Source organism: Lepidochelys olivacea (assembly GCF_965140295.1).
Source record: "Lepidochelys olivacea isolate rLepOli2 genome assembly, chromosome: 24".
Taxonomy (NCBI): domain Eukaryota; kingdom Metazoa; phylum Chordata; order Testudines; family Cheloniidae; genus Lepidochelys; species Lepidochelys olivacea.
Genome location: NC_140434.1, coordinates 6,510,127 through 6,534,938, shown reverse-complemented (window position 1 = coordinate 6,534,938; position 24,812 = coordinate 6,510,127). Strand labels below are relative to the sequence as shown.

Genomic DNA, 24,812 nt, shown 5'->3' with positions numbered 1-24,812 from the left:
TGTCCCCAGCCTGCCCCCTCCGTACCTGTCCCGGAGCGTGCTGGGACCCAGGTAGGGGTACTGGCCATCCTTAAGTTTTCCTTTGATGAGCTGATCTAGAGTCTCGTGCAGGAAGGGCTGATGCTGCGTATACACGTTCTCAACGCCCTGCGATACAGAGAGAAAGTGCTTTTAATTCAAGGCAGGAAGCGGAGAGAGCGGGCCAGCAAAACCATGATCCAGAACGACCAGCATCCAGCGGACGCAGTGATTGTTGGTACAGACCAACTGCCTTGTGCCCTTGCAGTGCGCTGAGCACACAAATACTCCAACCTCTGAAAGCCAGGAAACCAGGTGTACACCGGCCCCACCCCGCAACCTTAGCTCCATGCCCAGAGCTGGCAAGAGCCACTGCAGATTGCTTAGTAAAGGGCAGCCCTGGCTGAAATAAACACAAGCCGACAGGAGGAATGACTACAGGTGCATTGCAGGTGGTGCCTGGTGTCCCTTGGCATCGCCCTCTCATCCACCTGCATGCGCTCCATCTGTGTTAGGGACAGCTCTGTCGCATGGTGCTGGCTCTCATGCGACTGCCTCACGGCAACGCTACACAGAGCCCCTCGGGTCCCTTGCACGCCCCCTGTCCTTGTCTGGGCTTTGCCAGGGAACACACAGCAGAGATCTTAATACCTTCAGGCCTTTGAGGAACTGCTTGGTAATGGCGACGGCATCCTTGGGGCTGAAGAGATCGCTGCCCCGGACCCGCTTCCCACCGTATTCCACAACCGCTGACACCAGCTGTCCAGAGAGAGGGGAGACCGGAGACCAATTAACATGAGGAACTAGCTTCAGGAAAGCTTATGTGGATTTAGCATTGATGAAGGTGCTGGAGCGATGCCCAAGGAGCCAAAAGGGACTCCAGCTAGCCCCAACCCGATACACAGGTGAGGTGCAGGCCAAGTGTCCCCTGTATACTCCCAGCAACATATTCCTGGTGCTGCCTTGGAGAGGTGCCTTCAGAGGGTTGAGAGGAGAGTTTAATTTCCATGGTCTATTCAAACTGCAACTTCTCTGCCAAATGGGGACCCACCCTGCAACCAAGCCTCTCTTGGTGTTGGGTCTGAGACCAGTAAAAATTAAACATAGAATACCGCAGCAGCGAACCAAATAGGCCATGGGGCCAGAACTCCTAAGTGAGTGGAGGGGTTAGCAAATCCAGCCTACCCACATGAGAGTTCATACAGCACCTAACACAACGGAGCCCAGTCCTGGATCAGGGCCCTAGGCACTACTGTAATAAATAAGAACAGCTGGGACAGGGATTTTGAGTTGGGTTTTAGTTGTTCAAAATGAGTGGTTTACTTAGGAGGTGGGAGTGGAGGGAGGACCTGGGACATGGGCGGAGGAGGATGATGCCAGTCTATAGCTCCAGTCTCACAGCGGCTCTCAAAGCGCTTTGCAGACATCAACCAAGGCCATTTGAGGTATTTCAAAAGGAATACAGACTAACACGGCTGTTACTCGAATACCAGGATTGTCCTTCAGAAATTTCCTTCTAATTACAAGACTTTTGTCACCTCAGTATCTGATCGCCCATCTGAGCCAGGGTAAGAGTCGCCTCGGGTGGGGAGAAGTCAGCAGTATCCAGAGAGATGGGGACAAACTCCAGAAGCTGATGTGTTCTCCCAGATCATTAACTGTATATTTTATAGTAATGCCCAGAGGCCCCAGTCAAGATCAGGGCCCTGTTGGGCTCAGCGCTGTACAATGTGAGAGGCAGATAGGAAAGCTCACAAGTAACAAAGGATGGAGGAGAGCTACACAGACAACATCCCATAATAATTCAGATATTAGCTCCCACCCGGGGACAGCTCCATTGATTTCAGTGAAGCTAGGACCATTGATACTTGCTGAGGATATGCCCCCTTGTGTTTTCCTATCCGCTGCCCACTTGTCCCAGTTCTGGAAGGATGGGTTAACAGCTGCAGCTACCTTCCGATACTTCTCGGAAACCCCTTTGTTCTTGAGGTCCATCATCAGCCCGGGCAGGCTGTTGCTGCTGTGTCGCTCATAGTGCAGGGCGTAGAGCATCACCAGCCGCGTGGCATCGAACTCGGTCACCTTGGGGTTCTGCAGGAGCCGCCGCACGTTCTGCAACGATAGAAAGGGTCCCCCCCCCAAACACAGCGTTCAAAGGCTGGGGTTTTCTTGGCCCTACGCATTAGACCGGCTTTTCTAGAGCCGTTGTGTAAATCACGTCTCAAAACCTGCCGCGTAGGGACAAAAGAGCCGCGTGTGTAGAAGGCAAAGTCTCAGGCAGTCTTTGGGCAGGAGGGAGCATGCAGCGGGGAGAGGAGGAGAAAGTGAGAGGGCATCAGAAGTACGCAACGGGAAGAGAAGACAGGGATGAAGTGAAGCACAAAAGGAAAGTTTTTGCACCAGAAGCAACAAAAATTTACTGCCATCACGTTTCCAACATTGCAGTCTCATGCAATCCATCGCTTTAGCTGCTACAGGGACAGGATGTCATTGCAAACAGGAGGGGAGGCGTCCACTAGGGAGTCTGCCTAAGGGCTTGTCTACACTACAAAATTCAGTCAACCTAACTTACGTCAGCAGACAGCCATGGCAGTAATGACATTGCCAGTGCGTGTGTACGCTTTGCTCCTGGCGAGTCCTCCCCAGGAGTGCTAATATCGATTGTACCGTCGGCATGGGGCCTTGTGGGAAGGCTCCTGAAAGCTGGTAACAGTCAGCGTAAGCAACGCACCATGTGCGCGGACACTGCTCTGTCCCAAGTACGTTGACCGTGACTCGCCGCCCCTTGTGGAGGTGGGATTACTAAGTCACCGTAGCTGGGCAGTCACAGCGGCAGGAGGGAAATTGAAGTGCAGACACTTCCATAGTTAGGTCGATGTAAGATGCCTTGCCCTGTCCTAACTCCGTAAACAACATAGGCCAGGCTTAAGATGTGACCCAGGTTATAAAGAGTTTCACTACCCCTGCTGTATCCCACTAGTCCCCAAACTGTGGGGCATGCCCCCCCCCGAGGGGGGGGGGTGCAGAGGAACATTCAGGGGGCACAGCAGGGCCTGGGGCAACCCCCATGGGAGGGTGGGACGTGCCACTCAGCCCTGCTCTGCCCTGCCCCCAGCTCTGCTCTGGCCCCACTCCTGGCCCTGGCCCTGCCCCCAGCCACAGCTCCAGCCTCAGGCCCCACTCCCAGCCGTGACAGCAGCTCTGCTCCCAGCCCTGGCCCTGACCATGGCTCCCAGGGGGGCACAGAGATTCCATCATGGGTAAAAGGGTGGGGGGGGAGGAAAACCACTGCATTAGCTACCTAGGGGTTGGAGATGGGCAATTATATTCTGTGTAAACTGGCCTTTGACCAGGATCTACCAGCCCAATGTTATTCCCTCCTGTTACAAGAAACAGCACCGTTACTTCTCTCCCCTACCCCAACATACATCCCCTCATCAGCGTGCACGGACTCTGCAAAGTTGTACAGTTGAGATAACGGCGCAAACAGCGCAGCCAAGTTGGCAGATGCGTAAGGGAGCATGGGGAAGAATTAACCTCTTAACTTTCTGCTTTGTGCCGGATGCCAGAGAAGAGGCCTCAAGGACTGAACGAGCCTGCAGGCCTCCTGCCAGGGGCAGATAGCTGCTGTAGGATCCTCTGGACAGTACAAATCTGCCACAGGTTCAAAAGAAAAGCCAGCCTGTGTCAGCTCAAAGGCACAGAAACGAAGGCGGCTCCGTCTTTGTGATGAACTAGAGAATGTGATCTCCTACGGGGCAAGGCCAGACCTCCGAGTATTCTAGCCCTTGCTAAGGCACTATGGGATATCCCCCAGAATCCGCTAGCGCAGACAGTCAGGCAAAGCAGACGCACAAATCTGGTTGAGTCGAATTGCGAACAGGTTCCCGTCTATGGACACAAGTTGCTGTAACTGGATTAGGTGACAACCACGAAAACGTAGGGTGAAATCCTGGCCCCACTGAAGTCAATAGCAAAACGGCTGTTCATTTCCATGGGCTTTCACCCACAGCGTGGATCCTGCAGGGATGTTTGCTTGCGGATTTCGGAGCCCTGGCTGAGTGCATAGTGGCAACGTCCATATAAGAAAGTGGGCAGCAGATGAAACAGAAAAGCAATTGTCCACACAGGAGAAGATGGGATTCAAAACCTTCCAGGCAGTCGTCTCTTCTAAGACTCATGTACAATGTCGCACTTACTACGAGATCAGGAAAGGAATAACTGAAACGTACTGTACTCCAGGGGCCTAGGGCACAAGTGAAATTATCCACTGCTGAAATGACATCAGAGAGAGAACAATTCCTTCTTTCTTTGGTGCAGTGGGTTATTCTTCATTGTTTCTGTGGCCTTTCCCCTATGCTACCAGTAGGAGACCGTGACAGAGAACTGCCTGGGGCAACGCAGCTAAAGATATACTGATCACAGGCATTTCCATGTTTTTTAAAAAAAAAAAAAAAAAAAAAAAAAAGCCAACTGCGTGGTTTGCATGTATTTATTTTCTAGCGGCTTCACGAAGGTCCAGTCAGGCACTGGCTGTACCATAGTCTCCTTTAGCCAAGTGGCCGCAGCACACTCCAGGAGAGTTTGTGCAGTGGAAGTTGGAGCAATACTCCAAAAGGTTTCTCAAGTGTGCAGTTCATAATGTAGCTGCCCCGTTGCTCGTAAAGGTGCATCTCGGTCCTTCCAGGATTAGGGCCAAGGGGGGATTCCATTAATGGTAGAACAGTAAGAGGGGAGACCTCTATTTTCACGAGTGGGCCTTGATTCCAAGTGCCACCTAGGCATAGATTTTCAAAGGTGCCAAAAGCCTGCAGCTCCTGTTGGCTCCCATTGGAACTGTTCAGCCCTGGGATACAAATGGCCCCATATGTCCGAAGATGGGCACCCAAACACTGAAGCATCCTTGATTAAAGGCCACTTAAAAAAAAAAAAAAAAGTCACAGCAGATCTTCCAAAGAGCGTATCTGTTGTCAGAAAACATGGCACGTTCTTACTCCACGTTTGTGTGCACTCAGGCCCTAAGTTCTCAGTTACAATAAAGGCCATTCACACCCCTCTGACTGCATTGAGGTTTCTTACGGTAGGTGCACCTCAGCCTTTGCACTCACCTTCAATCCTCTTCATACTAAGTAAGTAAAACCCATTTATTCATGTTGGAATATTGGTGACATCATAGCACAATATTCGGAAGCTTTCTCAACCTGTTGCTGGCTTCAAACACTCCCAGTGTGATCTGCCCACACACCATCTATCCACCTCCTCGCTGGTCATCCCATACTATGGTGATCCACCACCATTCCTTCCATGGTGACTTTAAGGTTATTTCCGTTTCTGGGACTGATGTGACCAAAATACACTAGCTTGCGTCTGTTAATTTCCAAACAGCAGAATCAGCTTCTCTCTAATAATGCTTCTAATAAGCTTTCATCTTGTTCTGAGACCAGAAGCACAAGATACCACATCTCAAAGGCTTACATTTCTTCTTGCCAGCTGCAGTAATTTCCCCATAATTTCTGCCATGGCAGTATAAATGGATTTTAGTGCAAGTCCTTGTCTACACACAAAACATTACACCATTTTAACTGTACCGGTATAGTTAAAACAGTATGTTCCCCTAGCAGGGCCCCAGTTAGACCAATATAAATGTGCTTATACCAGTACAGATTACATGGGAATGGAATGGAAACCAGTTATCCTGCTATAAGGCACTTTTACTGTGGAGCTCTTTGCCAGAGGATGTTGTGAAGGCCAAGACACTAACAGCGTTCAAAAAAGAACTAAATACATTCATGGAGGACAGGTCCATCAATGGCTATTAGCCAGGATGGGCAGGGATGGTGTCCCTAGCCTGTTTGCCAGAAGCTGGGAATGGGCGACAGGGTAGATAACTTGGTGGTTCCCTGTTCTGTTCATTCCCTCTGAGGCACCTGGCACTGGCCACTGTCGGTAGACAGGATACTGGGCTAGATGGACCTTTGGTCTGATCCAGTATGGTCGTTATTATGTTCTTATACCTGTGTACCTACATCCACAGTATACTGGTACAGCCCTTAACTATCTTGGCCCTGGTCTACACTGGGGAGGTGGTGGGGGGTGTCGACCTAAGATACGCATCTTAGGTCGATTTACCTGGCCGTGAGGATGGCGACAAGTCGACCACTGCTGCTCCCCTGTCAACTCTGCTTCCGCCTCTTGTGAGCTGGAGTTCCAGAGTCAACAGGGAGAGCATTCGGGGATCGATTTATCGTGTCTAGATGAGACCTGCCGGGGAGTGGCGGGGGAAACACAACTATACACACACTTCTAACCAAAGTAGTTATGCTGATACAAAAACGGTGTGTAGACAAGACAGAGGCGAGAATTGGGCTCTTAGCATCTGTTTTACAGCCCCATCATTGCTACCTAACAAGTTCTTACTCCCATTTCCCCTGCAGGGACTGATACCGCTACAAGAGTGGAAGATGGAGTCTCTTCTGCCTCTTCCATCACTGAGTGCATCACCAGCTAACAGGATTTATTTTGTATTTTTTGCTAGCACTACGTGCTAGGCACTTGCCAGAATCTCTGTTACTGCTGATGGGAGAGGCAGAAAGATGTCAGCAGCTGCACGTGGTGCTGGCAATGAGAATTCAAACACTGATTTATAGACAGTTTCTAGATCACATTTGCTCCATGAGACAGCATAAGCCAGGGACTCCAAGGGAGTGTTTTAGCAAGTCCCTTTTATGGCTAAGACTCCACATTAGTACATCCTTATCAGAACATAGCAAATGAACACAAATCGACGAGGTTCACAGCTGGCATAAATCTGCATAGCTGCATAGACTTCAACCTTATGATGCTGGTTTACACCGGCCAACATGGCTATATTGGGCTCTGTAGGTGCACATCTGAGGGTCTGGCCTACAGATTAGACTATTTGGACAACTAATTTCCTATAGCCACCCTCTTGGAGCACTGAGCAACACAGATTAGAAAGACATGCATTTCAAATTCTGTGCAAATGCTGATAGTTAACGCAATACTTTCCTACTGTGTGACAGCATTTATTACACTATATAGCTTTCATTTTAGTGGAATCTCTTTTTGAAAGTCATTTTCAGTACATAGATCAGCAGCATTTTAAAAATGATAAATATGGAGTCTGTGGCTGCATTCTTTGTGTCATAACACAGTCACCCTCGGGGGAAAAAAACAAAAACAACCCAGCAGCATTGTTTAGTCAACAGCCTCAATGCATCATTATTGACGTACTGTCAGATTCTGGGGCAGGTCATGGAATTATATGAGCCATCAAGGGGTCAGAGCATCAGTCTCCACACTCAGCTGTCAAACAGAAGTCCCTTTTCAAGGTTTTCTGAGCCTTTTGCCAAAGAAATCCTTTATTTAAGCAGCTCCATACGGTTTAAAAAAAAAAAAAAAAAAATCAAACCCAAAATAAGGGCAGGGCTCAGAGGCAAGGGCTTCTCCCAAACAGTCAGAGCACAGTTGGATTTCATGTTTTAGATTGTTGATTCTTTTCAGTTTCAAAGCTCTAAGGCCGTTTCGTTCTTTCAGCAACAGCCACAAGTGATGATGTTTGTTAATGCTATGTTACCAGTACTGTGTGTACAAGGAAGAGCGGCAGAGACACTCGCAATATAGTTTTGCTCCATTTAGGTTGGTTTCAGATACAAATAAGAGGAATTGGGATTTCACAACATCTAACAGGAATACAAGTGCTTGGGATTTGTGCGCGTGTTAATGTTAATCATAGTGACGTACGGCTGGAAGGAACCTCAAGAGGTCATCTAGTCCAGCCCCATGTGCTGAGGCAGGACCGAGTAAACCAAGACCAGCCCTGACAGGGGTTGGTCAAACCTGTTCGTTAAAACCTGCAGTGATGGGGATTCCACGACCTCCCTTGGAAGCCTGTTCCTGGGCTGAACTAGCTTTGGAGATTTTTCCTCATATAATCTCAATTCCTAACCGAACTCTCCCTTGTTGCAGATTAAGCCCACTACTTCTTGTCCTCTCTTCAGTGGACATAGGGAATAATTGATCACCGTCTTCTTCATAAATCTTCGAATAGGGTAAGGACTGTTATCAGGTCTCCCTCAGTCTTCTCAAGACTAAACATGTCTAGTTTTTTTTAATCCTTCTTCAGAGATCAACTTTTCTAAACCTTTTACCATTTCTGCTGCTCTCCTCTGGACTCTCTCCAGTTTGTCCACATCCCTTTTACACTGTGGCACCCAGAACTGGACACAGGACTCCAGCTGAGACTTCGCCAGTGCCAAGCAAAGTGGGACAATGACCTCCCGCAGCTTACATACAACACTCCCTCTAACACACCCCGGAATATTAGCCTTTTCCACAACAGCGTCACATTTTGGACTTATATTCAATTTGTGATGCACTATAATCCCCAGGTCCTTTTCAGCGATACTGCCAACTAGCCAGATATTCCCCATTTGTAGCTGAGCGTTTGATTTTCTCCCCGCCCCCCAGTGTAGTATTTTGCACTTGTCTTTACTGAATTTCAGACCAATTCTCCAATTTGTTAATGAAAAGACGCTTGATTTTTTTTCGGTCTTAAGTCATTTCCTTGTGGCTTTGGAAACCCAAACCCAAACTGTATGCATGGGGCATTCATCAGATGACTAATTTTAAGTCAAGGCAACTGACAGTTCTCTCACCACCTGCTTTATGGGAACACAGCAAATTATACATGCCCTAGCTCACACAAGAGCTAAGTCAGTCTTCGCACTTGGCTCAAAAGGAGCTCAGAAGCTACCCTCAGGGATTGCCTCTCGCCATTCTTGCCTCTAGCCTAGTAAATCTGATGTGGGACTCCCACTCCAAAAATATACATGCCCGATAAGGACGCTTGGGCATAGCTGCCACAGAGGGCAATAGAAATAGTTGGAGCTCTAGCAAAATCAACCCAAGTCCCCCAGCAAAGCACCCCATGAGCTTCTGTAAGCACCAAAGGTCCCACCATAGAGGGATGCTCAAATTTCATCCAACTGCTGGCTGCAGTGGCAGCTTGCCATGAGATGGGGGCTGCATATGATGAACGCACAGGCTAAGGACAGTTGTATTCCAGGGTCCTACTCTTCAGGCATTATTCAGACGCTCCCCAAATATAGCAACAGAGCATGTTCAGCTGATTGTGGCTTGTAAACTGTGACAACCATTTGTGTTAGTTATCATTACTCAAGATTCATACCTGTCTGAATTACATGGATGACTGTGGAGAAGCTAGTTCTGCCATCCGAGGTCCCAGCCCTGTAGGCTCCATGTGCACAACTCCCACTGACGTTAGCACTAGTTCCACAAGCAGAAGGGCTGCAGGATCAACCCAGCTGGAAACGGATAAAGGAGGTTTGGCTTCTGGGCTTTGGGTTACCTGGTGAGCACCGGAGTGGTCATTCTGGCAGGCCAGTTCCTGCTCGACCTCCGACACCTCCAGCAGGTTCCGCTCACTGGCCAGCCGGGAGAGCTCCCCCACCACAGTCACGTGCTTCGATACCGTGCCCGACATCTTCTTGAACTGCGGGTAGTTCTCCACAAATGCCTGCAATGGGGAAATTGAAACTCAAACCTCTTGAAAATGGCAAGCAGAACATAGTGACCAAGACTTGCACTGGGTTTTCATCAGTGCATTTCCACTGGCTTCAGTGGAGTTGCTCCTGATGTACACCGGCCCGAGTGAGATCAGTGCTGCAGGGCGGGTACTCCCGGTCTCCCCAGAGAACCTCTGCATGGTGTCCCCTGCAGGGGGAGCTCTGCAGCTTGAAGGAATCTTTACAGGGAGTAGCTGCTCTCAGTGGCTCACTCTCTTGGCACCCAGAGGGTTTCCTAGTGGAAATCCACCCAGGTGTGGCTGCTACTTCAATTCTTGAACCATGGCCCCTGTTGCATGGCGCATTGGAGGTGAGTGGCTGTGCTGAAGAGGATTTTATTGAGACAGGGAGGAGGGTGCAGGTGTGGTAGTTATTTGTGTTGCCCTAGTCCCTGACCAGGACCCTGCTGTGTGAGGGCTGTACAAACACAGCCCAAAAAGACGGCTTCCACTCCCAAGGAGCCTACATGCCACAGGAGACTGAGTCACCAGGATCAGGGCACGAAGCAGGGATGTAGTAAATGCTGGTGATCTGCAATGTCCTGCAGTGGATTGTTTCTAAGGTGCCTGGTCAATCTCATACGTCCTCTTTACCTTCATGTCAGCTATGGACTCCAGCTTCTGCTGCTCCTTCGGTTTCCTCCGCTGGAAATCCTCCATTAGGTTCTTGATATTGCTCCCAATCTCTGCAAAGTTCAGGTACATGTTCTGTGGACAACAAACACAGGGGGATGGGAGCGAAGGCGGCTCCCAGGAGAGCTGGTCCCTTTGGAAATCACCGCCCCCAGCTCCCAAAGCTTTAGGAGGGTCTATTGCTCACCCTCAGAGTGCAGCATGGGAGTATGCAAACGAGCTGTGGGGTACAAAATGGTTTCATTTAGGCAGTATGAATGGGCACTAAAGCCCACCTGGGACACTGTTGGGGGGGAAACTGAGGCACAGAGCAGAGACAGATTCTGCCCAAGGTCACATAGCGACTCAGTGGCAAAATCAGGAATAGAACCCAGCCCCCAATTTAGACTGCCTGAGAGCTCTCCTGCTCCATCACAGTACCCAGCTACCTACGTTGGCATAAAACTCGTCATTCTCAGCAGACAGAACCACCTCCCTGAGATCCTTGCTGATGCCGGGTACTCGAGAGAGGTCAATTCGGTTGTTGTTAATCCCCAGCAGCTCATGGACCATGGCCTGGTACGTCCACTAAGAAGGGTGGAGGGGGTGGGAGGAGGAAAGAAGAGACAAACGTTTGACTTAAATCACAACCAATGTAAATCAAGACTGAAATATAATGGGCCTAATTCGTATTTACAGTAAGGCCCCTTTACACCACTCTGGCATATAAGGGCACACCGACATGGCAGCTGGGAGCAGGACCGTTCACTTGTGTACCTGTTCTAGCTGCGCTCTAGCCAGCTTGCTAAACATTTCAGTGAGGACACTGCGGTGTGGGAGGCCGGCTGCTGCAGCCCATGCTGAGGCCTGTCCCACGGCACTCTCACTGCTATTTTTAGCGAGCTAGCAAGAGTAGAGCTAGCATGGAACGTCTATATGAGCGGCCATGCGCAAGTAGTCGGACCCAAAGGGGATCCTTAAAGTGAATTATGGTTGCACCTACTTTAAAGCACCCCTGCACTGCCAGAGACCTTAGTGTAAATGAAAATCAAGACCAAGGTTTTTTTAAAACAAAACTGACAATATTCCCCGATTCCTTACACCTTGTAAAATGGAAACTCCTCAGGCTGATGGCCAGCATCTTGTAACAGATATCACATTTATTATTGCTAATAAGTTAGCACCTTGGGACCCCAATCCAGGATCAGGGCCCCACCGTACCGACAGCCAGGAACACAGTCATGGCTCCAGACAGCTTGTTGTATTTGTATTCAAAAGCAACCAATGTACTGAAAAGTAAAGACACGAAGACGTGATACTGGAGCAGTGGGGATTAATATTCCTGTTAAAACCCATTTACTTGCTGCCGTCATCTCCCCCTTCTCTGCCCATGAACGGGAGTGTATTTTTGGCTGCAGAGACGCTGCTGTTATAGGCTGTACTGTTTCCTGCTTGCTCCTCTGCTTCTTATGCAGGAGGAAGAATGTGTGGTTTTGGAGATCAGTGCGTTATATATTTAGCCCAAGAAGCCTAATGTTATCGGAAGGGAAGTTTGCCAGCTGATCAAAGCGTTGACATGTTCGCCACCCCATTTACTCTCATCTGAATCTCTGCACTGGGGCTGAAGAAGTCTCTGTTCTCCTGGGACCTATCCTGCCTGCAGTCCTTAGCCCTACAAGCCAGGACTTTAAAGCATAGGCTTCTGACACTGCCAGATCACTCTGGTCAACGAGCCAGTAGAGAAATTCTTCCCTACCTTTTGATCTGAGTAGATGAAGTCACCCCACAGGCACATTTAGCATCTACTGGGGGGGGGGGGGGGGGCGGGAAACTGTCTACGTGCTCAACGAGCACAGGAATGTGTCTAGAGAAACCTTCTTTAGAATACAGCTACACTAAAACACAACTGCATCAGGGGACCAGGTTACTCCCCCATTCCATAACTAGTGCATGTCCCAGGCTTTAGGTGATAGAGTCCCATCTACACTACAAACTGGTACAGCAGGAGTGGGCCAAGGAGTAGCCATACTGTAACCAGGTCTCCTGACACAGTTGTGTCTGCAGCATAGATGGGGCCTTACCGGTAAAAGGGGAGGTCAGTCTCCATGGCCTGCTCAGTCCTCGGCCTCTCTGCTGAAGTTCACTGCCAGCTGTGATGGTGGCTTTTGTGGCTGGGGCACTGGCCCGTTGAACTGGACTGAGACTCAATGAACTCATTTCATGCAGGCCGAAGAGGCTAAGGGTTTACTGCCCCCACTGACCTGTGCCCTGCATGGGCACTGATTTAAATCCAGCACAGAAGCTCCTTTCCCAAAGAACTGAACCATCCAGTCAGCTGAGAAAATTCTCCCAGCCAGAAGGAGAAAAAGTACTGGATGAAAACGGAGGAGGTGTTTCAGCTCCAAGCAGCGTGTCCCACCATCAATACAGATGCCCTGGCTGCCCTGTGAAACAGCACTTCTGCAGAGACAGCCATTACCCAACTATCAGGCCGACTGGTGCCCGAACACATCCCGAAGAAATCAAAGGAGACAAATAACGGGCTGTTCAATGCCGAAGTCTGCAGCACGTCCACGGTGCTGCTCAAAAAACCACCACCCACCATGCTAGCGCTCATCCATAACGCAGCAGGGAGAACCCGCTGATGCAAGGTCATTTGATAGATGTGCTGCCAAGCACATGCTACAAATAATCCGTTAAGAGGGACACAGCTAAGACGTTTAGGCCCTGCATTTAAAGCATGTTTTACAATACACAAATGGCTGGAGTTTCAGGAAGCCACCTGGATCTGCCACTGAAGCCAGCAGGATCTGGTGACGCTGAAAACTAGGCCAGAGATGGTGAGAATTTTTTAAGGAGGGAACCGTGCTTTATTTGAAATCTTTCCCTTGAGTGCAGTGAACCCAAACCCCAGGACCCTGAGCTAGTGCCAGAGAGCCATGGGCACGTCAGCATCCCACCTTCCTATCCTCTCCCATCCCTTCCAGCTGAGCAAGAGCTACTGTCACCTGGTTCAGAAGTGGGGTGATGGCATCATCGGAGCGGTCCAGAATAAGCAGTAATGGAGGAACTTCAGTGCGCCGGAAATCAAACAGCTCGTATTCTTTAGTAATCACTTGCTGGAGGGGCAGAAAGCCAGATAAGTCAGTCTGTCCTAACTGCAGAAGAATTCCCTGCAGCCTGGGTGCTAGGGAGTGAGAAGCAAATAGAGAGTGCAAGAGAGAGTGTGCTGTTCTAAGTAAGCACTGTTAACGGAATTTTGCCAGCGTTGTCAAAAAGCTTGACAAGAATCTATTTGTTAATCTCCACAACAACCCCAAGAGTTAGGGAACAAGCACTCTGCCAGTTCCACAGATGGGGAAACCGAGGCACCGAAAAGGGAAGCGACCTGCCCAACATCATGCAACAGATCAGTGGCACAGCCAGGAATCTCAAAGAAGAACAGCTCTCAAAAGAATATTTTTCTCCTCTTAAACGCTGCAGATTTGTGACAGGAAGTACAAGTAGATTGCCAGGATCAGTGCAGGGCAATTCCATACCTTGACACATTCAGCGAGTCTCTTTGCAGGATCAGAGGAGAGCTGGTAACGAATCATGGGGCACTTCTTCAGAGACAGAAGCAAAGCAGTCAGCCCTTGGGCTGTTCTGGACAGCTGGGCCAGATCCCAGCTGCGACCCTGAAAATGAAGAATACTCCCATAAAGAACCTCCAGTACTGCCCTGTACCCCTATTCTGGTTAACTTGAGAGAGAAATGGAGGCTCCCCAAGCCTAATACAGAAGAAAAAGGAACAGCAATAGAGGAGAAAGTTTGTGCATTCACCTCAACTAAGGCAAATTGTAGGCCTCCACAATGCCAGTTAAGTTAAGGGCACTGTCAGAATAAAGTATTTTCTTTAGTTACATTGGTCCTGCCTCAGCTTCAGGGGAGCGGGGGGAAGGGAAGGAGACCAGATGACCTCAAAGTCCTTTCCAACCTTACATTTCTATGATTCTTCATCTGCTTTGAGAAGCACAGCACAGATGATGACAACCCAGAGAGTATTAACAATCTAGGCCCTGATCCCACAAAACTAGTTCTCAGGCCAAGTATGAGGTCCCACTTACGGGACTCTTCACGGAAGCCAAGTTAAGCTCACGCATTAAGCGTTTGCAGGATCAGGGCCTTCGTCTACTTTGTTCATCCCCCTCGGCCCTGGAGGGAGAAACTCAAGCTGAGCAAATTTTCCCTTTGGAGATTCTTGAAGCCCAGCACAACAGCTGGGGCATTTGGCTTCTTCACATCACAGGGGATATTTATACTTTGTTTTTTTAAAATGGCTTCTCAACTTTAAAAAACAAACACAAAAACATGCATAAGACATTTTGGTTATGTCAAAATTTGCCTTGCCTAGCAAATCCTAGCTTTCGCTCTGAACTACTGGCCATGGCCCTTGAAACAAGCTCCTTTACTACTGAAAAAACACCGGTGAGATTTCCCCCAAATGCTGAACGAAACATACGCTTAAAGCTAGCACAGTGCCGAGGAAGAAAGAGCAGTTTTTAACGATACTGTAAGATCAAAAGAGGCCTTGAATCTGCCGTCATTGAAGTCAGTGGGAGTTTTACCAGTATCTTCAACTGGAGAGGGATCATCCTTTAGATGAGCACAGCTGCTAGCAAAAAAAAAAAAAAAAGACCACTGGCTTGTGATTCCTGGCAACTGTGTCAGGAAAGAGGGAATACAGTCACCATTTGCCAAAGCAGCTGCTAATTTGGGGTGTCATGGTTTTTGGGTTGCTCAGCCTGAGGCCAGATTTTCAGAAGTCCTGAGCAATCCAAACTGAAATCAAAGGAAGCCAAAAGTGCTGATACCTCTGAGTTCAGGATGAAGGGGTCTCAAATTGAGTGTCCAAAACATGACAACACAACACAAATTAGTGGATGCTTTTCAAAACTATCTAGTCGTATATATATATATATATATATATATATATACACACACACACACACAGTCCCCCTCAGTTAGTGTCCAGAGCCTACTTTCGAAAGCAGAGCAGTAGCACTCTTCAATATTTACTGGACACAGCAAAAAAAAAAAAGTATTTAGGATTAACTAATTTGGATCTTCTGAAGTATTTTATTTCAATGGTGTCACACAGGCCTCAACCCTGCTATCTTTACTCATGTACACCTCTGTCGATTTCAATGGGAGTTCTTCCTGAGTGAGGACTGCTAGAGGCACATAGGAATTGCCAGACTGGATCAGACCGAAGGTCCATCTAGCCCAGTGTCCTGTCTCGGACAGTGGCCAGCACCAGCTTATTTAGAGGAAGGCACAAGAAACCCACATTAGGAATCAACCTGATCTCTACTGGCTTATACCCTGAAGTGTGAGGTTTAATAAGCATGAGGACCTTAGTATTTTCTTAATTGACTCCTCTCTTTTTCAGGTTCCTTGCCTCCTCCAGGAGATGATCTAGGAGGTTTCTAAATAGCCCTGTGTGCATCTTCTCTCATTCTTACTGCTTGGTCTTTGTCTTATGGAATGTTTCTTATTGAAACCGTCCAGGTGGCTGCATGGAAGACAAACACCATGACACTTGAGAGGTTAAGGTGTTGGCTTGACAGCTGTGGGGTTTGAAGTCCACTGAGTCGGTACAGCAATTCAGGCTTAAACTACCCCATCTCCGCCCTTCAGGGAGTCCATTTAACACTAAGTGGGAGGACAATTCACATAGCACTTCCAATCCATGGCCTTTCATTTATTGACAAAGCGATCAGCTCCACAGCAAGGGTTGCAAGTTATAACAGCCTAGCTTCCCAGCTGGGCAACTGGCCAGCATGTTCAGATAGTTATGACCATGTTCTGGTGTCCTTCAATCCCAGCTATGAGCCAAAATGAGACCCTAGAGGAGGGTTAGCCTTTTCCATACCTGGCAGCAGCCCAGGAGGTTGAGGGAAAACACATGTGGATTCACGGCAATGTAATCTCCGTAGAACTCCTGCCAAGAAACACAAGTCAATACAGTTAACGTCACACCAACACTTACACCTCTTATGCAAGCAAATGTTTCAAACACCAGCTATTCAGTCCAACCATACGAACATAGGGACACGTCCTTAAAGTCGTAAGTGATTCACAGCCCCAATGACTCCCAGCGATCCCCACTCCTCCCCCCACAACTCTCAGAGTTCCTATCTCTGCTGGCATTTCCAGTCTGTTCCTGACATATGGCTTTTACTCCACCTTTTGCATGTATGCCTGCCAGTCACCACTATGGGAGACACATACCAACCCTGCTCTGGCAGAGGAGCTTGGAAGCAGGAGCTCTGGCAGCTCAGGGCAGATTATTTTTAGACAGTGTATCCATTCTTCTAGTCCTAAATTGCTGCATAGTGTTGTTGTGCGCATACTGTTCAATGGCTGCAGAGGTTATTCCCCAGAGGTGGCTGCAGTGACAAGTATATGTAGCCTGTTGATCAACTCCAAGAGTACTTCGGGACGGAAAGAGTCATGTAAAATATTAGATAATATTACACGCACCTGAACTTCTGCCACAACTTCCTGCTCGTCAGCCTCAGCCAGTGACTTTACATCACTCTTACTGATCACATTACTGAAATCTGAAAGGAGACACAGCGGGTCAGCAACGGCTGGGGTCCGAAGTTAATGCGTAATACGCGAAAGGACTTGCTGAAGAAAAAGTAATCAAGAGTCTTTCAGTTGAAAAGTGTAGAGGTCGAATCATAGCAGGGATGCATTTGACCCTCAGTCTGCATTCATTATGATTATTAATACACAGTCTAGATATTTCCCCCCCCATTAATGTCACGTGATGATTCAGGGCGCTGGGCTCATGGCCCTAGAGACTGAAGCTTTCCTGCGTTTAGACACAGAGGGTCCAGCATGGACGGTGGCACAGGAGGTTTCCCCTTTATGTTGCTCCCGATCTAATGGGTGCCCAATAGGGTACTTGGAACTACAGCAGCAGCACCAAGCCCATGATGTGCTCAATAACAGGTTTCAGACTGGACTTCTACATAGAGTGCTTCCGCCGACGTGCACGGGCTGAAATTGTAGAAAAGCAGCATCACTTGCCCCATAACCTCAGCCGTGCAGAACACAACGCCATCCACAGCCTCAGAAACAACTGACATCATAATCAAAAAGGCTGACAAGGGAGGTGCTGTTGTCATCATGAATAGGTCGGAATATGAACAAGAGGCTGCTCGGCAGCTCTCCAACACCACTTTCTACAAGCCATTGCCCTCTGATCCCACTGAGAGTTACCAAAAGAAACTAAAGCATTTGCTCAAGAAACTCCCTGAAAAAGCACAAGATCAAATCCGCACTGACACACCCCTGGAACCCCGACCTGGGATATTCTATCTACTACCCAAGATCCATAAACCTGGAAATCCTGGGCGCCCCATCATCTCAGGCATTGGCACCCTGACAGCAGGATTGTCTGGCTATGTAGACTCCCTCCTCAGGCCCTACGCTACCAGCTCTCCCAGCTACCTTCAAGACACCACTGACTTCTTGAGGAAACTATAATCCATCGGTGATCTTCCTGATAACACCCTCCTGGCCACTTGGATGTAGAAGCCCTCTACACCAACATTCCACACAAAGATGGACTACAAGCCGTCAAGAACACTATCCCCGATAATGTCACGGCTAACCTGGTGGCTGAACTTTGTGACTTTGTCCTTACCCATAACTATTTCACATTTGGGGACAATGTATACCTTCAGATCAGCGGCACTGCTATGGGTACCCGCATGGCCCCACAATATGCCAACATTTTTATGGCTGACTTAGAACAACGCTTCCTCAGCTCTCGTCCCCTAACGCCCCTACTCTACTTGCGCTATATTGATGACATCTTCATCATCTGGACCCATGGAAAAGAAACCCTTGAGGAATTCCACCATGATTTCAACAATTTCCATCCCACCATCAACCTCAGCCTGGTCCAGTCCACACAAGAGATCCACTTCCTGGACACTACAGTGCTAATAAACAATGGTCACATAAACACCACCCTATACCGGAAACCTACTGACCGCTATTCCTACCTGCATGCCTCCAGCTTTCACCCTGACCACACCACACGATCCATCGTCTACAGCCAAGCTCTGCGATACAACCGCATTTGCTCCAACCCCTCAGACAGAGACAAACACCTACAAGATCTCTGTCAAGCTTTCTTACAACTACAATACCCACCTGCAGAAGTAAAGAAACAGATTGATAGAGCCAGAAGAGTTCCCAGAAGTCACCTACTACAGGACAAGCCCAACAAAGAAAATAACAGAACGCCACTAGCTGTCACCTTCAGCCCCCAACTAAAACCCCTCCAATGCATTATCAAGGACCTACAACTTATCCTGAAGGATGACCCATCACTCTCACAAATCCTGGGGGACAGGCCAGTCCTTGCCTACAGAGAGCCCCCCAACTTGAAGCAAATACTCACCAGCAACCACATACCACACAACAGAACCACTAACCCAGGAACCTATCCTTGCAACAAAGCCCGTTGCTAACTGTGCCTACATATCTATTCAGGGGACACCATCACAGGGCCTAATAACATCAGCCAGACGATCAGAGGCTCGTTCACCTGCACATCCGCCATCATGTGCCAGCAATGCCCCTCTGCCATGTACATTTGTCAAACTGGACAGTCTCTATGTAAAAGAATAAATGGACACAAATCAGATGTCAAGAATTATAACATTCATAAACCAGTCGGAGAACACTCAATCTCTCTGGTCACGTGATTACAGACATGAAAGTTGCGATATTACAACAGAAAAACTTCAAATCCAGACTCCAGCGAGAGACTGCTGAATTGGAATTCATTTGCAAATTGGATACAATTAACTTAGGCTTGAATAGAGACTGGGAGTGGCTAAGTTATTATGCAAGGTAACTTATTTCCCCTTGTTTTTACCTCCCCAAGACATTCTTGTTAAACCCTGGATTTGTGCTGGAAGTGGCCCACCTTGATTATCATACACATTGTAAGGAGAGTGATCACTTTATATAAGCTATTACCAGCAGGAGAGTGGGGTGAGGGGGGGAAGAGAAAACCTTTTGTAGTGATAATCACCCATTTTTTCATGGTTTGTGTGTATAAAAAGATCTTCTATACTTTCCACAGTATGCATCCGATGAAGTGAGCTGTAGTTCACAAAAGCTTATGCTCAAATAAATTGGTTAGTCTCTAAGGTGCCACAAGTCCTCCTTTTCTTATATCAATAACAGCGTCTTTTGCAATGCGTTTGTATAGCACACAGCACAACGTGGCCTTGATCTCAGCTGGGGCATCTAGGCACCACTGTGTTCATTTATTTCTAATCTGTATGGAGCCACCACCACTTTTAACTGTACTTTCCCCCCCCCCCCCCCCCCCCCACAAAATCAAGACAAGCGTTTCTTCTCTGGCATCGTGTTCATACAGATCAACAATGACACCTAGTGGCTGGTTGAGCCCATTCCCATGAATCTCAAGGCAGAAAGAAAAAGGGTTGGGAACCTGTTTTTTTACAGGACTGAATTTAAACCCAATACTATGTGCGACTAGATCACTGAAGTTCCAGAATTACACAGCATGAACACAATACTAGAGAAACACCAGGCTGGGCCAGCAGTCAGTGAAAGGTTCAGTCTAGTTGTTCTAGGCACCCATGGACCAATACATTCCACTACATTCTAACCTTGGCTCTGGCTCAGATCCAAAGCGAAATAATGTCACTCTCTCAGCCTTTCTACCTCAGTTTCCCCACCTGTAATATAGGGATGGGAATGGCCTACTTTACCCCCAGTGGGAGGTTTAATTCATGTCTGCAGAGTGTTGCGAAGATGTAAAGCCCTAGAAGTGTGAAGTGTTATTGCGTATTGTGGAATGTACCGCCAAGTGGTGTTAGCGTTCACATTGAGTATTGCTGATGTGGGCAGCTGAGAGCGAGATCTGGTTGTAAGATCGTGATACTAGGAATCACAACCCCTGGATGCTGTTTCTGAACATGACACTTGCTTCTCGCGTGAAAGCTGATTCACCTTTCTGTGCCTCAGTCCTCCCACTGGAGAGCGACCCACTGCCCAATTGCTTTGAGATCCTTGGATGAAAGAACTTTGAAGGACAATGCATTTTTAAGTGCCTTTGATGAGCTTGAAGTACAGCCTGGAAGGAGGAGCAGCTCGGCATGAGGTTACTTGGAGGGGGCAGAGGAGGGACATATTGCAAAAACTCAAGGCTAGTGGCACATAGAAGGGGAAACAACATCTAAGGGCTTGTGTCTATGTAATGCTTTAACAGTATAGTTAAAGCGGTACAACCCCCTAGTGTGGCCACTGGTGCTTATACTAGCATAGCTTATTCCTGTAAATTTTGGGGGAAAATACGCTAACCCCGTATAATCCCTATATAGATCAGCAGCCTTCTGATCCTCAGTCTCACCTTGGGAAGGCCTGAATAAGAACAGAAACAAGGACTTTAAGAATGCTTCAGGTTTAGAAGAAAATATTTGCATCATATCAGAGTCTGCCTAGAATGTCTGAAATAGTTGATGAACCAGGACATACTTACAAATATAATAGATGTTGTACTTGGGCCTCCGCAGCTCCTGAATGAGGTATTCCACATTCTCCTTGATAAAAGGGAAACCCAGATGGAGAAGAATCAGAAAAGGTCCCAATAATTATGCAATAGGTGATTAGACTAATTAATGCTTCTAAGCTGGCAGCACTCTGGATCTGATGCTGCAAATCACTATGCTCTTGCTAAAATTACTGGAGGCTGGGGTTTTGCAGCACCACCCTTCTGGGAGCGCTCAATACCGGAGCCGGGTGGAAAACGGTTGGCCTGTCCTTTGACTAGTTTCAAGATATTGAGAATTTTTCCCCTCCCAAATCAGGACGAAAGCCAAAATTCTGAGAATCTTCCCAAACTGAAATTCCAGGGGGGACAAAATTCAATTTGGGGCAACTGAAGTGGACTTGCAAACTATAATTAGCTTAATTTTTTTTTTTTTTAAATGTAGGCATTTCAAACTGGGATTTTTTATTGAAACTAGTCAAAACTAAATGTTTCAACAATTTCTAAACTTATTTTCCAAAAAAATTGCGAGTAAGAGAATTCATCAAAACTGGCCCTTCACTGCTAAAGGTTTTGGTTCTGACTAATTGGCATTTTCAGACCAAAAAAGTTTGAAAAACCAGCTCTTCTCAATGTTTAAGGACTCGTTCGAGCAAGAGGCCAGACTGGAATTCTCCTCACTCGTAGGAGAGGGAAAATCTACAGGAAGGACCTCCCCACAAGCAGCCCTGGATGCAGCTGACTTGGCTGCTAGGTTCATATCCTCCACAGTGGCCATGCATCAGAGCTCGTGGCTCCAATCCTCTGACCTCCCTCAGGAGGTACAGACTCTCCAGGACCTGCCCTTTGAGGCTTGTCTATCGACCTGACTTTCAAAGGAACTCACAGCCAGATTTCCACGTGCTCAGCGCCACAACTGAAACCAAATTTTCAAGAGGGCTCAGCTCCCATTTAGGCACTTAAAGCAGGGCCAGGTTCTCCTGAATGCTCAGTAGCCTCCAGGGACACAGTTAAGAACAGATTTTCAAGAATTCAGCCCACAACGTGCACCTGACTGCTGAGCTCATCTGAAAATCTGGCCATTTATTTGGGGCCTAGCTGGGCTCTTTTCAGTATTGTGACCTACATTTGTGCTAAGCAGTATTAATAAAAAAGAAATATTAAGCCATGAGGCAGATGTCTCTCTCCCTCTGGGAATTAGACATGGGAAAGGCCTACAGGATCATTGAACCCATCCTGCAAGTTCAGCAGACAGACCCCCAGCTACTACAGTGAGCATTACAGACACGTATTATAGCGAGTATTATAGACTAAATAAATGTGCCATTTTGCATGGTGGGTTGTGTCCCACAGAATTCTGTGTTTCACAGTACTACTGCTCCCACATGATGCCACCTCTCATGATTTTGCATTTTTCTTAAAGCCCCAGCTCCTGGAGTCATGTGACTACATGAAAATTCAGTTGTCAATTTAAAGAAAAGAAGGAAAGAGTACGTTTCTAACCCCTTGTTGTTGAAGAGAATAGCTTGAAAGCATGAACCTTAAAGGTTCTAAAATCAGATGGAAAATAAAAGACCTAAAATGTATTATTTTTTAAAATCTCATGATTGATGTTTGAACGCTTTGAGTTAGCAAAACTACTCCAAATCGGAGCAGGGTTTGTTCCTTCAACGTAGGCAAAAGGCTGAGTATGCTTGGTAAGAAGTTACAGGGAATTGTTGGTGGCTTTCATTATCTAATTAATTTCATGAATGAAAGAATTTTCATCTTTGCAAAGACTACCAGGAAATTTACCAGCCCAGGTATAACATCAACTCTCCCACACTGTATAATGGGGCCAATGTAGGGGTTGGGGGGAGAAGGGAAGGGTTAAAGGGGTGAGGTTTTTTTGTTTTGTTTTTTTTTAAATTACTCACTCCAGGAAAGCGGACAAGGTAAAGTCTGTACAGCTATCAAACTAAGGCATTGATCGTGAAACACAACCTTGTGCTTAAATTTTATACACATCAGACATCCTGATGAATTCATTAGGACTGCTCAGAAGCATAAAGCTAAGCACGTGGGAAAGTATTTCCAGGATCAGAGCCTTAGATAGCAGCATCATCTGCTCAACTTGTATGTAGGACCTGGGCAGAGCAAATACCAATGCAAACAGCAGCTGCTTTTACAAAAGTATCTTACCTTTGTCGGTCGCAAAAAACAGATTGCTTTCAAGTGTTTCATAGTCTCTCTGTTCAAAGAATCGATACGCTCAAAGAGGTAAACTTCCTTCTGAAGGATTTCTGACTGTGTATACACCATGCTCACGATACTGGTCTGCAGGGAGAATGAAGGAGAAACCAAGTTATGTCAGCTTGCTGGGGCAGGCTCATGAGATACCGAGACAAGATACCGTTGACTATTGGTTAGTGCACAGGACTGGGAGTCAGGATTCCTGGGTTCAGTTCCCCCTGGCTCTGCCGCTGATTTGCTGTGTGACCCTGGATAGATTATTTCACCTCTTGTACCTCATTTTCCCTGGATAGTTCATTGCAATTTTATGTCAATATGCACGTGTGCAGCAGCTGTCGGTACACTGGGCTAACATTGCAAAGCATGGCCTCAGCAGTGTTCATGGAGCAGGTCTGGCAGAAGCTTTATTGGTGCTTGAGAGCAGCCACCTCACACAAATCCTTGATACCCCCATTCTCCAACCTGCTCCTCGTCCCACTAAGGAAGCAGAGCAGAACTGCTTACAGCCTGCTCCCTAGCCTGGCACTGGCAGGGTATTCCCCCAGGAGCTAACTGCTTAGGAAGGGACATCAAGTTTGCGAATTATTAGAGCCAAGATGAGGAAAGGAGGAGGGTCTAGGAAGCCATAAACTCCCTCTTCTCCCTGGCAGGGCATGCACTAAGGTAGCAAAGAGATCTTTATCTTCCTGTAGATCCACACCATCACAAGAGGAAGACTCCAACCTGTGGTCAGGGTAGAAGCCAATGTTACCCCAGCAGCTCATGAAAGACAAAATGACAGAGACAAAGGAGATGCCATTGTAAATATAGAAGCCATAGTGGCTTAGCTCACCGTTTCTTTATCCATCAGGAGGACCTTCATCCCAGGCCCGCTGTCTTCAATCATCTTGGACACATATTGCTTCACTGCAAAGACTACATTCATTTTCGCAAGCGATTGCTTTCCCCCTCCCTGCCCCTTCTGCAGTGGGTAATACTAGGCTAGGCACTGAGTAACCAACTCCTCCTTTCTCCTGTGCAGCTAGCTGCTTCCTTCCTTGTTTCCTCCTATTGCAGCACTGGGAATTGTAGTTCACAAGGAGGAGGAATGTACTGCCAAGCAACACCCATCCTCTTTTGTAGGAAGGGGTTGCAACTACAACTCCCAGCAGCCTCAGCACAAATGCATTCAATTTCCTGCAGCGTGGGTGTGTTTTCAATGTACTTTACACTGTGGAGCTGTCAAGTCTTTCTCATGTGGAAGGGGGATACTACACTGGGGCTTGACTTGGGAACAGTGTTTAAAGGAGCACGCTCTTGCAATGAAGCATTTTGCTGCATGATTCCTTGAGATGCAGCAAATCACCCTCAATGGTATTATCACCACTTGACACCTGGCATCATTATGGTAGCTTAGAGGGGGTTTTGTCCCTTTTGGCCCTGAAGATCATCAGAATCTAAACTTTATTTAGGCTTCCAGACAAACAGCGCAGAGGCTGTTGCAGTCATTGAACTACAAGACAAACAGTTGCACAGAATCCCGAATGACAATTCTCCCACAACCCTTAATTCTATTATTTTTGGCCTAAAAAGCTCTAGTCTGAGCCCTGAGAAGCTGCACAATTTTGACGGTCAACCTGCGAGAAAACAACGGCATGCCTAATACCTGGAGAGAAAAAAAGAGGTGTGTTATGCTGACTGCTGCGTGGCTCTTTGATCTATGGACAACTGCAGACCTCATTAAAGCTGATGGGTCTGCTAACCACCCTTCTT

At 47.6% G+C, this 24,812-nt stretch overlaps 1 protein-coding gene across 1 annotated transcript in view; it reads right to left on the bottom strand.

Moving 5' to 3' along the window:
* Positions 1 to 24,098, bottom strand: part of VPS45 (vacuolar protein sorting 45 homolog) — a 54,197-nt gene extending 30,099 nt beyond the window's left edge. The window contains exons 1-13 of the mRNA XM_084614110.1: positions 23,893 to 24,098; positions 23,010 to 23,144; positions 20,820 to 20,880; positions 16,763 to 16,842; positions 16,152 to 16,220; positions 13,777 to 13,914; positions 13,246 to 13,356; positions 10,691 to 10,825; positions 10,220 to 10,333; positions 9,410 to 9,577; positions 1,972 to 2,130; positions 670 to 777; positions 26 to 147 (exon numbers count right to left, since the gene is read on the bottom strand). Coding sequence (XP_084470236.1) covers positions 26 to 147; positions 670 to 777; positions 1,972 to 2,130; positions 9,410 to 9,577; positions 10,220 to 10,333; positions 10,691 to 10,825; positions 13,246 to 13,356; positions 13,777 to 13,914; positions 16,152 to 16,220; positions 16,763 to 16,842; positions 20,820 to 20,880; positions 23,010 to 23,144; positions 23,893 to 23,985 — 1,493 coding nt within the window. The 5' untranslated portion in view covers positions 23,986 to 24,098. The remainder of the gene's footprint in view (positions 1 to 25; positions 148 to 669; positions 778 to 1,971; positions 2,131 to 9,409; positions 9,578 to 10,219; positions 10,334 to 10,690; positions 10,826 to 13,245; positions 13,357 to 13,776; positions 13,915 to 16,151; positions 16,221 to 16,762; positions 16,843 to 20,819; positions 20,881 to 23,009; positions 23,145 to 23,892) is intronic.
* Between the last annotated feature and the right edge of the window lie 714 nt (positions 24,099 to 24,812).